This window comes from Puma concolor, chromosome B1, assembly GCF_028749965.1.
Source record: "Puma concolor isolate L17-30 chromosome B1, mPumCon1.1.hap2, whole genome shotgun sequence".
Classification (NCBI taxonomy): domain Eukaryota; kingdom Metazoa; phylum Chordata; class Mammalia; order Carnivora; family Felidae; genus Puma; species Puma concolor.
The window spans coordinates 162,978,590-162,992,580 of record NC_141670.1 but is presented as its reverse complement, the minus strand read 5'-3'; the positions used below and the strand labels follow the sequence as shown (position 1 = coordinate 162,992,580).

The 13,991-nt window shown below is 42.1% G+C and overlaps 1 protein-coding gene across 2 annotated transcripts in view; it reads left to right on the top strand.

Annotated features, from left to right (window-relative positions):
* TMEM165 (transmembrane protein 165) overlaps positions 1-13,991 on the top strand; it is a 36,234-nt gene that overhangs the window by 15,421 nt on the left and 6,822 nt on the right. The window contains exons 3-6 of one of the 2 annotated variants that reach the window (XR_015250438.1): positions 5,889-6,064; positions 6,826-7,008; positions 11,103-11,208; positions 13,763-13,959. Coding sequence is in view for 1 of the 2 variants with exons in the window: in XM_025921792.2 (XP_025777577.1) it covers positions 5,889-6,064; positions 6,826-7,008; positions 11,103-11,208; positions 12,132-12,208 (542 nt within the window). In the remaining variant the exon portion in view is untranslated. Of the gene's footprint in view, positions 1-5,888; positions 6,065-6,825; positions 7,009-11,102; positions 11,209-12,131; positions 12,961-13,762; positions 13,960-13,991 lie in introns of those variants that run through there. The other variant, XM_025921792.2, reaches the window with a different exon arrangement.

Below are 13,991 nucleotides of genomic sequence, written 5' to 3'. Positions count from 1 at the left end.
AGTAGGTTAAGCGTCCGACTTCGGCTCAGGTCACGATCTCATGGTCCGTGAGTTCGAGCCCCGAGTCGGGCTCTGTGCTGACAGCTCGGGGCCTGGAGGCTGCTTCGGATTCTGTGTCTCCCTCTCTCTCTCTGCTCCTCCCCTGTTCATGCTCTGTCTCTCTCTGTCTCAAAAAATAAATAAACATTTAAAAAAAAATTAAAAAAAAAAGATACTGATAGTTTCCTTTGTTAAGTCTTCAAATGTTAATATTTTTTACAGATTATAGTTATTAATAGTACAGTTGATCAAAGCAAACTATATCACAAACTACATACATTCGTATTACGTATATTTAGCTAATATATCACACTACCCAACACATTTTTTTAAAGTTTGGAAATGCATCTTTTAATGAAATGATAGAACTATTCTTTTTAAATTAGCTTATATGTCCTTGGATGAATATTTCTGTTGATAGAATTAAGCAGGGTGTCGCCTCAGTTCTGATCTTTATTTTTTTAAAGCTTATTCCTTTATTTTGAGAGAGAGAGAGAGAGAGAGAGAGAGTGAGCACAAGTGGGGAGGGGCAGACAGAGAGGGAGAGAATGTGTTCTATCAGCACAGAGCCCGAGATGGGGCTTGATCTCACGAACTCATGAGATTATGATCTGAACTGAAATCAAGAGTCATACGCTTAACCAAATGAGCCACCCAGGCACCCCTATTTTTTTTTAATGTTTATTTACTTTTGAGAGAGAGCTCAAGAAGGGGAAGGGCAGAGAGGGAGGGAGACACAGAATCCGAAGCAGACTCCAGGCTCTGAGCTGTCAGCACAGAGCTGGACACGGGGCTCAAACCCATGAACTATGACGTCATGACCTGAGCCAAAGTTGGATGCTTAACCGACTGAGCCACCCAGGTGCCCCTACATGTTAGTCTTTTACTTATGAGTACTTTGTTTAACTGGCTATATTTAGAAATAATGGAGAAAATCGAATATTGTTCATTTGTGTGTACTTTCGCCAATAAAGGATTTTATTTAAAAATTGTATCACATCACATATTTTAAGTATATTTTTGCCAGAACCTTGGAGCTGCAGATATAGCTCATTCAGTTTATGGAAAATGTCTGCCACATTACCTGATTGCTGTAGCAGTTCTAGTAGGTCCATAGTAAATCATCTAATCCTGTGACTATCGGTCACAAAGCATTTGACTTGGTTTTTGAATTTAAATGAACATGATGGGGCGCCTGGGTGGCTCAGTCGGTTGAGCGTCCGACTTCAGCTCAGGTCATGATCTCGCAGTTTGTGAGTTCGAGCCCCACGTCGGGCTCTGTGCTGACAGCTCAGAGCCTGGAGCCTGCTTCAGATTCTGTCTCTCCCTCTCTCTATGCTCCTCCCCGGCTCACACCCTGTCTCTCTCTCAAGAATAAATAAAGAAAAAAAATTTAAAAAAAAATAAATAAATGAACATGATATGCATCCCCATGACAACCATCTGCTTTAGAATTCTTCTAAAATGGATGATAGGTGGCTGGATTAGGCATGGCACCCAGCTGTGAGAGTGCCACAAGGGCGAGGTAAGACACCGAGGGCTGTAGTATTTCTTTCTGATGATCTCTTTGCTTCGTGTAACAAGACTCTGCCTTAGGGAACATGCATTGTTTACACTGGTTGGAGAATGAAAGAGGCACAGTTTCTCAGTGAAAATTGTCATTCCTATCAAGGCCCAGGTACCCTATTTCTTTTCTTTTTTTTTTTTTTTAATGTTTGTTTATTTTTGAGAGATAGAGCTTGAGCAGGGAAGGGGCAGAGAGAGAGGGAGACACAGAATCTGAAGCAGGCTCCAGGCTCTGAGCTGTCACCACAGATGTGGGGCTTGAACTCATGAACCACGAGATCATGACCTGAGCCAAAGTCGGACGCTTAACCGACTGAGCCACCCAGGGGCCCTGCAGGTACCCTAGTTCTAATGCCATGACCTTTAGTTCCAACAAACATAATGCCATTATTTCTGATGTCATGACCTTACCAGAAACTTGCATAAGACAGGGAAGCCCCAAAGCCCTGTGTCTGATTTATGCCTTGATTGAAGACACCAGTAGTTTAGACCCCCTCTCTGCTGCCCGAGGACATCTATTTTTCCGTACTGTGGGGAAATGCACCATAGAAGGCTGGGTAAAAGGCATCCTTATAAAGGAGACAGACGGCAACCAAGAAGGGATGTGAGAAAGGGAAGCCGGCAGGACTCCTTAACCACAAGCATGTTTTTAGGCAGATGAATTTTAGGAAAGAGAACCTATGGAAGTTGAACTTCTGGAAGTAGATTCTTTTGCAAAATATTCATCTGTGTCCCCTCGTGAAGTCTTTGAGAATCTCTGGGAGTATGTCAGTCCCGGTTCGGAGATTGCACATTTGCAGCTCTTGTCTCTTATACGCCAGTGGAGGGCTAAACATAGGGGGGCCGGGGCGGGGGGTCACATTCCTGCTCAGCCCCTCACTTAGCTGGGGGCATTTACCTAGCCCCTCTGTGCCATTTGACAACAGCATGATGAGAATCCTGTGTACTTCAGAGGTTTTTTTAAATGTTTTTATTTACTTTAAGAGAGAGAACGTGAGTGGGGGAGGGATAGAGAGAGAGGGAGAGAGTCCCAAACAGGCTCCGCACTGTCAGCATGGAGCCTGATGCGGGGCTCAATCCCAAGAACGGTATCATGACCTGAGCTGAAATCAAGAGTCGGACGCTTAACGGACTGAGCCCCCCCAGGCGCCCCCATGTTAGAGTAGAGTTTACTACTCTGCTCTTCCTCCTCATATTGTGAGCACACACTCTGCTCTTTCTCCCATTTGCCTCCTTAGCCACTTGTAATCTGATTTCTGCTTCTGACATCTTTGCAAAGGCTTCAGTAACCAGCTTCCCTTATTAGAGCTCAGTTTTCATTTCAGTGAGCCCCCGCAGGCCACATTCACGGACATTCCCCACCTCTTTATTCTCTTGGCTTCTACGACACCATGTGCTTATCGTTACGTTTCTGTTTCTCTTCGAAAACACTTTGTACCAGTAAATATTCACATCCCCCACCATTGTATCCTTGGCCCATTTTTTTCCCCTTCACACTAACGTCCTTGTGCTGAGTGTTCTCAGTTTAATTACCTAAAAGTCCGTGAGTCCCATATCTCTATCTTCACTCCAGATTTTTCTTGGAACTTCAACACTGCCACGATGTAGAAGGACCAGTGCGTTTGTAGCTCTGTTCTGACTGGTTGCAAAGTCCATGCTTAATGAGAAGTAACATCTCACTGTTCCCAGAGCAAAAGTGCTTGAGTGTCTGAGGGAAAGTTTCCAAAGAAATAGGAAATAGAGGGAGAGTAACCAGGAGAAGAAAAAGTTACAATGCCAAGTAGTTTTTTTGCTCTCCCATGGAGATGTCAGGCAGAAGGCAGAAAAGATGGCTCTATAAGGATCAGTAAGTATCAGGGTGTTTTCATTTTAAGACTATCTGAAGATAGAAGGAAAACTGAGTTTAGGAGATTTAAAAAAGCTCACTACATTCCATTTTTAAATTTTAAAACCTTTTATGGAAAATATTTTAAATTTACAAAGTTGCAAAAATAAAATAGTACAAAGAACACCTGTACACCTTTTATACAAATTCAGTGTTGTTAGCATTTTATTACCCCAGTGCTTTAGCCTGTGTGACTTACCTGTCTATATCTAAGAAAAATTATATGTGTAGTTACATACATAATTTATATATTTATATATATATATATGACATGTACATGTTATATATGCAGATACATAAAGTAGATAAATATACACATATATCTTCACATAAGGAATAGATGGATACATGCTTTACCATCTGTATTTTAGTTTTGTCAGTTGATTTAATATCCTCTGTAGCAGTTTTTCCCCCTCCCGTAGAGGAGGAGCTAGTCTAGGTCAGCTATTACATTTGGGTCTTACTAGTTTGTTAGTCTTTTTTTTTATTTTAAGTTTTTTTATTTTTAGAGAATGTGTGAGCTGGGATGGGGTGGGGGGGTGGGGCGAGAGAGAGAGAGAGGGAGGGAGAGAGAGAGAGAAAGAATCTTAAGCAGGCTCCACACATGGGGCTCCGACCTAGGGCTCTGACCCCACAACCCTGGGATTGTGACCTGAGCCAAAATCAATAGTTGTACCCTCAACCAACTGAACTATCCAGGTGCCCCTCTTTTTTAGTCTTTTAATCGGAAACACTTCGACAGCCTTTTCTTGTGTTTTATGATATTAACATTTTTTAAAGAAGACAGCCCCTCCCCTTTTAATGGATTGCTTCTCATTTTGTGTTTCTCTGCTGTTTCCTCATAATTAGATTAAGGTAATGCATTTTTGACCAGAATGCTGCATAGGTGATATTTGTCCCTCTGAGAACGTCACATCTGGAAGAACAAGATGTCTGTCTGTCCCTCAGTGACGTCAAGATTTTTCTTGTGTCTGTCTTTTTCTCTTTCCCTGCAACTAATATGCAGTCTTTAGGGAGACACTTTAAATAAGACTGTACGGACACCCTGTTGCCCATTGTTTAGGGTTAATGATTCTTCCATGATCTCAATTTACCTTGATAATTGCAGAATGATGGCTTTCTGATTCTAGTAGCCCATCCCCGTGACCAGCGGGCCTGGCACACTACGCTCACAGAGCTCTCCTTCCCATCCCACTCGTTTGTCTCTTTGTTGTCAGTATAAACTTGGGGATTCATTGTTTTCAGTGGGTTATAATTAATTACCTAATTATATTGCTTCAATTGCCCCAGATTTGGCTGGGGGAAGCCCCTCCAAGCCAGCTCCCATGTCCTTGCGTCATGTTCCCATCATTGGTTTTGTTCCTCCGTACTTTCTAGTACGACAAGATAGCACAAGTTCAGCTTGTACCTAGTCTGCATAGGCCTGGAATTAGCCATTTTTCTGAGGAGGCTTTTAGTGGGGAGTGGTGTGAGAAGCCAAGAATGGATGTCAAGTGGCCTCATTACTGAGATGTCTTTGCTTTTTGGCCTTTTCACTGGATAGAGCTAGAAAATAATAGGTCTGTATTGTGTGTGTACATATACATATATACAAATGTATATATTTATACATATAATCAGAACATAGACGTACACATAAGCGTAGATGTGATGTGTTTCTAAACATGATTTTAAAATCTTGAATTTTGTAATTATAGTGACCTGGGACTATTTTATCTGTGCAGTTATACATTTGGCGTTCATCCAGATTTTGAAGTGTTGTGCCCATTTTATAAAAAGAGCATGTGAAGTAAAGGATAATTGCATTTATTATTTGTGTGAAAATCTCCTCTGGCCCTTCTGTAGTTTTTAAGTTTTAACTACTGAACTGATAACGCTGGTATAAATGTGTTTCATGGTTAGGATTTGGGTTCTTGATACAGTTCCAAGGTTTTTTTGGTATAACTTATACAGTGGTCCTCTTTTCTTTAATGGTAGGAAAGAACGATACTGAATAAATTTGAGTCTGTTGTAAATGTTATTTTAGGGTATGGTATAGCAATGATTTGTTTTCTTTTATCAGATATATTGAAATAATTACAAAGGAGCAGAGTTTGAATCATACCTATCATTTGAGAATCTTGTCATGATTCTTCACTAAAGAAGTTTGCAATTTAAAGACTTGTAATGAAGAAATATCACTTGCGTATGAAAGTGGTATAGCTTCCAGGTTATAAGATGTCCGACTCCTTAGAGGGCATCAGAGTTAACTTTCTACCTAAAGTTGACATGACATGTGGCAAGCCGGGTTATTATGTTTTAGATGAGCTTTTCTTTGAGAACAATGTTCAGTTATGATTTCTCATAATCAGAATTATGAGACGCATGCTAATTGTCCATACTCTGCATTTTCTTCCAGTTTTGTTCGGCTATGCCACCACAGTCATCCCCAGGGTGTATACGTACTATGTTTCCACTGCATTATTTGCCATTTTTGGCATTAGAATGCTTCGAGAAGGCTTAAAGATGAGTCCAGATGAGGGTCAAGAGGAACTGGAGGAAGTTCAAGCAGAATTAAAGAAAAAAGATGAAGAAGTAAGTCATGGTGCTCCTAAACGTCTGGACCAAAAAAGCACTCCACTAAGAATAAGTATTATCCAGAGGTTTTCCATGGTTATCCGTATCTGAGTGATATATGTGGGCTCCTCAAAAGAAGTTTAAAGAAAAAAAAATAGAAGCTTGTTTTGCCCACTTTGCATTCTTAGAGCGGTCTGTGATAAGACGCTGAGTGAACGGGGATGTGGTAGAGTGTCAACCTCATGGGATGAGGTTCCTCAGGGGATTATAAGCTCCTGCAAAGCAGGAGCTATAGTTTGTATTTTACAAGTTTCTTCCCACAGCATTTAGGATAGTAAGTGATCAGTAAATATTGGTTGATTTTGTGGTGGAGGAACGGAAGAATTGAGAATATAGTGTGTGTTGCTGTGTGAGGCCAGTGGTTCAAAAGAGAACTTTGGGGTCACATAATTTTTTTAATGTATGTTTGTTTTTAAGGGGCGGGGGCGAGGGGCAGAGAGAGAGGGAGACACAGAATCCGAAGCGGGCTCCAGGCTGTGAGCTGTCAGCACAGAGGCCAATGTGTGGCCGGAACCCACAAACTGTGAGATCATGACCTGAGCCAAAGTCGGACGCTTAACCGACTGAGCCACCCAGGTGCCCCTGGGGTTACATAGTTTTAGTTTCTTGGAGCATATTCCATAGAATTTAAACAATTTTTAAAAGAAAGATTAAGTAATTTTGTACTCTTTTTATTTGTCTGCTGGGACTATTTTCTCTCTTTTTTCTTTTTAATTTAGTTTCAACGAACTAAACTCTTAAATGGACCAGGAGATGTTGAAACGGGTGCAAGCACGACAATACCCCAGAAGAGATGGCTGCATTTTATCTCCCCCATCTTCGTTCAGGCTCTCACACTGACATTCTTAGCCGAATGGGGTGATCGCTCCCAACTAACTACGATTGTTCTGGCAGCTAGAGAGGCGAGTAATACTTGAGAAATGACTGCTTCTGTATTATTGTTAAAACTAAGCATAACACTGTTACTTCACTCCACAGGACCCTGAACAGTCCGTGTGGGCCAAGAGACTACTTCATATGTTAGACTATTTTCTAATCCCTAATAATCCCGATTCTCTTTAAAATGAACGGTCTCCAGCTTCTGCAGGCAGATGGTGTCCTGTGGCCCAACCTAACTGCCGTCTTTGGACTTCTGTTTACTCCTCTTCCCTCCAGGTTTGCTGGAGTGATAGATACCATGGCAGTTGTCTTGACTCGGTTTTCTGGCTTTTCTTAGAACTTCAGTGTTTCAGGGGTTACTTTACAAAATACTGTTCAGTGGAAAATCCAAAACAGCCTAAGTGTCCAGCACAAGAGAAATTAGTTCATTCATTTACTAATTTCTACATAGCTCTGGGAATATTCACTCTTTGGTGAATGGAAGATTAAGGAAATCAAAATGTTCCCAGTGCTTATCTCTGGGTAGTGCAATTACAGTTGACTTGTTTCTGGATATACAATTTGCTAATCTTAGCCCCGGAATACTAAGGTCTGGAATGGTAAGCTAGGGGAGACTTGTGGTCACCTTGTCCTGCCCTTTGCTCTAAAGATGCACAACCTGAGGCTCAGAGACACCTGGCAACTTGTCCAAAGTCATAAGCTAGTTGGTAGCAGTGGCAAGGACTAGAAGCTGTGGCTCTCGGCCTTCTAGCATCTTCTACCATATCTTGTTCATAGATATCAAATGCCACTTATGTAAAAGCTAGCTTTTGGGGGGAGGTTGTTTGTTTTTAAAATTATAATCTTTATTTCTTTTGAGAAGAATTAGTAACGTTTTACATGAGGTATCTTATTGTTCACACAGGTCTGTTAAGATCTGAGGAGATGGTTGTGGAATGCAGTACTGTGGGGACTTTTCAGTCTCTTGGTGATCTTAGCTGAGGGAGTGTCTCTATCTGTTAAATTATTGTTTTTATCTGATGGTAGGATTTAGATAACAAGCGTGATTTGAATTTGTCCTTAACTCCTAGGAGATGCCTACCATAAAAGAGCAAGTTCCTTAACATAGGCCACAGTTTAAAATACAGAACGAGGGACGCCTGAGTGGCTCAGTCAGTTGAACCTCTGACTCTTGATTTCAGCTCAGGTCATGATCTCCCGGCTTTGTGGGATCAAGCCCCATGTTGGGCTTTGCACTGACAGCGTGGAGTCTGCTTGGGATTTTCTCTGTCCCTCTCTCTCTTCCGGCCCCCCCCCCCCCCGAAAATAAATAAATAAATAAATAAAACATTTAAAAAGAAAAAAAGAAGAGAAAATATAAAACAAATTGCAGGCCCGGACCAAGGGTTGGGATGGGGCTATTTGGTCAGAGAAGCATCAAAAATGTTGTATTGAAAGAGAAAGAGGAACTTGGTTTTTTCACTTGAGTCCTGTATTTTAAAACTTCCTTTTAAAATGTCACTGTAATGGCCGTGCCCTATAGTTTTCTTCATTCTTAGCCTTTTTTAGCGGCTTTCAGATTGTCAGCATTGGGACTTGAAACAAAGTCACCTCTTTCTGTGGTGGTGGGGACAGTGGTGGTGGTCCTGCCAGTGAGAGCTGTCATGATGGCAGAAATCACTACGTTTTTCTTCATCCTGTCGTCTGTGTGGCACAGACTGTGAAAGGTCCAGATCTGCTGTCCGTGTCAGCTCCCTTGGTCTGCTGCAGTCTAGCAGCGTGGAGTGAGTCCTCAGCTGTGTGACCGCGTTCCCGCACCATTTCCTTGTTTGAAAATGGGGCATTTCCCTACTTCGTGGGATTATTCCGGGGATGAAGCAAGATGATGCATGTGGAGTCCCCGATGCAGTGCCACCGGCCACCAGCACCGCGGGGATACTGCGAGCTCTTCAGGGGCAGAAGCCAGCTTGTCTGTTTCCCTTAACGTTCCTAACCTTTTCTGGGTAGTTTTTTATATAAATTATGCTGAGATGCAGTTCAGTCCATTTTAGTCTGAACTCTATTTCTTTGTTTCCAACTGAATTTAGTGTCCTTAATTAGGTACTAAGCAAAAAAAAAAAAAAAAAAAAAAAATGGGGGATGAGGTTCCAGGATCAAATGAATTTGGCAAATAACAAAGACCAAAAACTTCTGTTTTAAAGGAATTTTTAAATTTTATTCAATCCAGTGACTGTTCAAGCACCCTTTGAGATAGAGTGACAGCATCTTCACGGATGCCAGCTGAGAAGTTTGAATACACAGAATGAGCAGTGCGGCCCCGCTCTGCCACACGTGGTTCACAGAGGTGTCTGCGTCTCTTCCCTCCACGCTCTCAGTGGCAGTCCTGTCCCTGCTGGGTTCCGGATCACAGCCCCATGTCTCCACTCCGTTACTTAAACCTTTGCCTTTCTCCCAGCCCTGCTGTGAGCATTTTAGCACGTATGAGTCTTTCTCATCTGCAGTTTCACACCTTACTGGATTCTGCTTCCCTTGCAGATGCCAGCCTCTCCGTCCCTCCCCCCGGTCTCAAAAGGCTGGGCTCTGTTGGCAAACAGGAGTTGCTCTACTTTCTTGGTTTCTAAACGCACCGGACCCTAGTTTCTGACCTCATCGGGAGGATTGATGGGGGCTTCGAGTTCCCTGCAGCCACCCACAGGCCCCTCAGTGCTCCTCTTGGGAGGCTAATTGTCTGACTCCCTCCAGAGTCTTCTTTGGGCTCCTCTCCCTCCGTCATCCCTTCAGTGTTGCTTTTCTTACTGTTATGTCGTCCTCGGCATCTTCGTCTGCATTCTCCCTCTCAGGGCCGTTCTCTTCAGTCCTGTAGCTGCTTCACCATTGAACCCAACCGACTCCTGAACTTCTCCCACTTTTAACTCCTGTCAGCACCCATAAACCCTTTCTTCACTCCTTCCCCCCCCCCCTTTTTAATGTTTATTTTGAGAGAGAGAGAGCACGAGAAGGGGATGGCCAGAGAGGGAGAGAGAATCCTGAGCAGGTTCCACACTGTGAGCACAGAGCCTGACATGGGAATCAGGGCCTGAGCGGAAATCAAGAGTTGGACGCTTAAATGACTGAGTCACCCACATGCTCCGAATAACTTTTTGAGTCATGTTGGTATTATCATAATTCATCTAGAGGATTATAGGTGAGAAGTATGGGTATCATACCTGATTTTTCTCTTCTGTAACACCTATCACTAGGGTGTATCAATTCTGCCTCCTTAATTCTCAAATCCACCTGCTTTTCTCTGCTTCCAGTCTCCCACCCCAATCCAGGCAATTGAGCCCCTTGCCTTCAATCTTGTTCCCTTCCAGCTCATTCTCTGCACTAGACTTTTAAAGCATATACCTCCTGTTCTGTCACTCACCAGCTAAAAACCAGTGTGTCTTAAAGTCTAAACTGTAAGCCTATCGATAGGGTCCTTCATGAGCTGGCCTCCACCTAGGTTGATGGGATACCTCTCTTGTGACTCATTGGTTCTCTCTGGAAATGTGTGTTAACCTTTTCTGCAGTTGTCTCTTATTGCTGGCCTTTTGCCTTCTAGGATGTTCTCTCCTCCACAAGTCAAATTTTCCTGCTAGTCCTGCAGAGGTATTCTTTCTGGAAAATTTTCACTGGTCTTCCCAGTCTGAGGGACTCCAGTTTGCTCTGGCAGCAAGGATTTAGGGAATGAATACCGTGTTCCTGGCTCTGAGTTGAAGCACCGGAGACACAGTGGAGAGAAAGGGAGGCCGGGTCTGTAAAGGCTTGCCTTGTTTCCTCCTAATAGCAGACACTACCTGAGGGAAGAGAGGTCTGGGGTGAGTCCCCTCAGTACTTGTCACTTAAGAGCTAAATATGGCTTGAATGGTGACAACTGCTGCCTGCTTGAATTAGCATTATTTTGATCTTAGAAATTTGTCTGCTTTTAGCTCGATTCCTGGATATGATTGCAAATATTCCCTCAAGCCGCTATTACAATTTTCGTACCTCACACACCTGAGTTTTTAGACGTGTTTAGGCTTTGTTATTCATTTCCATTTTCAGTGGCTAATAGTTATCTTTCTCAGGTAACAGTTTCAACTGCTTTTAAATTAATGTTAGTCACGCTTGCTTCCAGGACCCGTATGGCGTAGCAGTGGGTGGGACAGTGGGCCACTGCTTATGCACCGGACTAGCAGTCATCGGAGGAAGAATGATAGCCCAAAAAATCTCTGTCAGAACCGGTAAGTCTTTTGTGCTTTAACTTACGAAGAAAATATCACTTAACTCTTAGAATTGCTAAGAGATTAGAAAAAGAGCTGGTTCTTAGTTTTAACATTCTGGAGTACATTTGGTTACTGCTGTTGCGAACGTGGACTGTTTTTCACATATGTAGATGCTAGTAAAATACGAGTTCATCTGAAAGCCTTACTGGATTTTTGGTAGCTGTTTGTCAACGTAAGTAAAACAATCATCATGTTGGAAATGAAACTTTCTGGCCTTAAAGGTGTGTCTTAGAAGACTGGGATTCGGGGGCGCCTGGGTGGCGCAGTCGGTTAAGCGTCCGACTTCAACCAGGTCACGATCTCACGGTCCGTGAGTTCGAGCCCCGCGTCGGGCTCTGGGCTGATGGCTCAGAGCCTGGAGCCTGTTTCCGATTCTGTGTCTCCCTCTCTCTCTGCCCCTCGCCCGTTCATGCTCTGTCTCTCTCTGTCCCAAAAATAAATAAACGTTGAAAAAAAAAAAAAATTAAAAAAAAAAAAAAAGACTGGGATTCGTAGGTGGAGACCATGTTTATGGATTCCACCTAGGAGAATTTCCTGTGTAGCTGCTAGGGCCTAAAAATGGAATACAGAAGTCTCTTCGCTTGTCAGAGATTGTGGAACATTCATTTTAATAACTGGGTTTTAAGATGAGTTACAGTCGTATTGCTGCGTACCAGCACTGTCTCAATTTCAACACTGTCATCTCTCGAGACAACACTGGGGAAGCAATGCATTCTTATTGTACAGTCAGGCATATTACGTATGCTTTGCTTCACTTAATGGGGCCTGAATGTTTCTAATTTCTTTTCAGGGTTTACCAGATTGTAAGAGTAATGGGCAACACCTTAGCTCCCTCCTAGAGGAATTTTGCCTTATTTCACTTTGTTTCTCTTCTCTTACAGTGACGATCATAGGAGGCATCGTATTTTTGGCGTTTGCATTTTCTGCACTGTTTATAAGTCCCGATTCTGGTTTTTAACAAGCCGTTTTTTAATTTGTATTTAGTTTAAGATAGGTAACTCTTGTCTTTATGTACATAGTGTGCATTATAACTAAAAGTGACGGAGAAGACATATTTTGTAGCGTTGATTTGCCAGTTTGACCCATTTAAAGAAGGTATAATGTCCAAAAGAAATAATCATTGCTTCTGTTTGCAACATGGATTTTTAAAAGAAACCAGGTATCTAAGTGTGGATTTTTCTTTTCTCCAGCACAATTATGTTGATATGGTCACCTTTCTTTTAGTTATTTGTGGGAGAGGGCATACATAGAACCATTGTGCGATGGGGTCTACCCTTGACTTTCTTTTAGTACTGACCCCTTTATGAGGAATATACATTTTATCCTGGATCACGGAGCTGTTTTTAAGATGATAACTGCCTTAACATTTTTCTTGAGGGAGGAATGAATTGATTTTTATCTTTTAAAATATTTCCTTAAGCCAGTAAGCAGTTTAATCACAAGTCTTTTAAAAATCAGTTTTCTTTTGTTTTTTTTTTTTTTAAAGAGGAACATATTACTGTTATAACATGGCAAGAATTATTTGCCAGGTTCATTCTCCCCCCCCCACCCTTTTTTTTAATTGGGTAGGAAACCCAATATAAAAACAGTCAATATTTGACAACGTGGAGTTACTAAATTAAAAGAGAATACTGAGTGTATTCATATTTTTTCTATATTGAATAAACAATGTAACATAGATACGATGTAAATAAAAGTGGTATGACCAGAGCTTGTTTTCCCTTGTGTGTTATGTAGACTTGTAACTTTGTAGTATTAATATTTACAGACCAGTTTCTAAAGTCGGTATTAAAAAATAGCCCGTCTTCTAAAGCACTGTCTCCCCATAACCCTCACACAGCTCTGTGAGGTAGAAGGTACTAACGTAAGGATGAAAAGTTCTAGGCAGAACAGTGCATCAAACCACACTGTTGAATTCTAGAGCCTATAATCCTCGATTACATAAGGCTACCTCATCTTATCATAGTAACTTTGGTAATCACTGTCATTTAAAGTGTATTCTAACTTGACTGTTAATGATTCTATCCAAACAACATAACTGCCTTCTCCCAGCCTGCTATGTTCTATTACCATGTGCACTAACTAGCACTGTTATTTAATAGCCTCTTTCAACCTGAAGGGCATGTCTTCCGCAGAAAACTCCCACGTGTTCCTTGTGTGAAGTAGAAGGGTAGACCCGGAGCAGATCGGGTTTACTGATCTATTACGAAAGTCCACAATGTGTGATTTGTCATTTCAAGAGACTGTGGAAAAATCCAGTTAAGTCAGTGCAGCAACCATTCTGTAGTGACACTGTGGGAAAGACCGCTAACCACTATCGTGAAGAGATCTTAATGACTGTTTTAACGGAAGTGTAATTACAGGGTAGAAAAACACAGTGTCCACCTGGGAAGATAAAACACTTCAAAGAAATCTCAGCTTGACATCCCTAGACCACACCACCACTCCCCTAATACTGCTTTAGATTATTACAAACAGAGCAAGCAAGTAATTGCATTCTTTCTTTTCCAAGACCAGAAAGGAGAATTCCCTGTTAGAAAGTAGCTGGTGCCATCACAACCCCGACGGGCAGTGCAGGCAGCCTGGCCCAAGAACTAGCTTAATGCGGGGCTAACAGACAGCATAGCTTTCTTGAGGCTCTACCACCTTGTACCAGGACAGTACTACTACTACTACAAGAATTTGGCAGTTCCGACACGAAGCTACGAGGTAAAAATCGCTAATGTGGTTAGACTCCATTG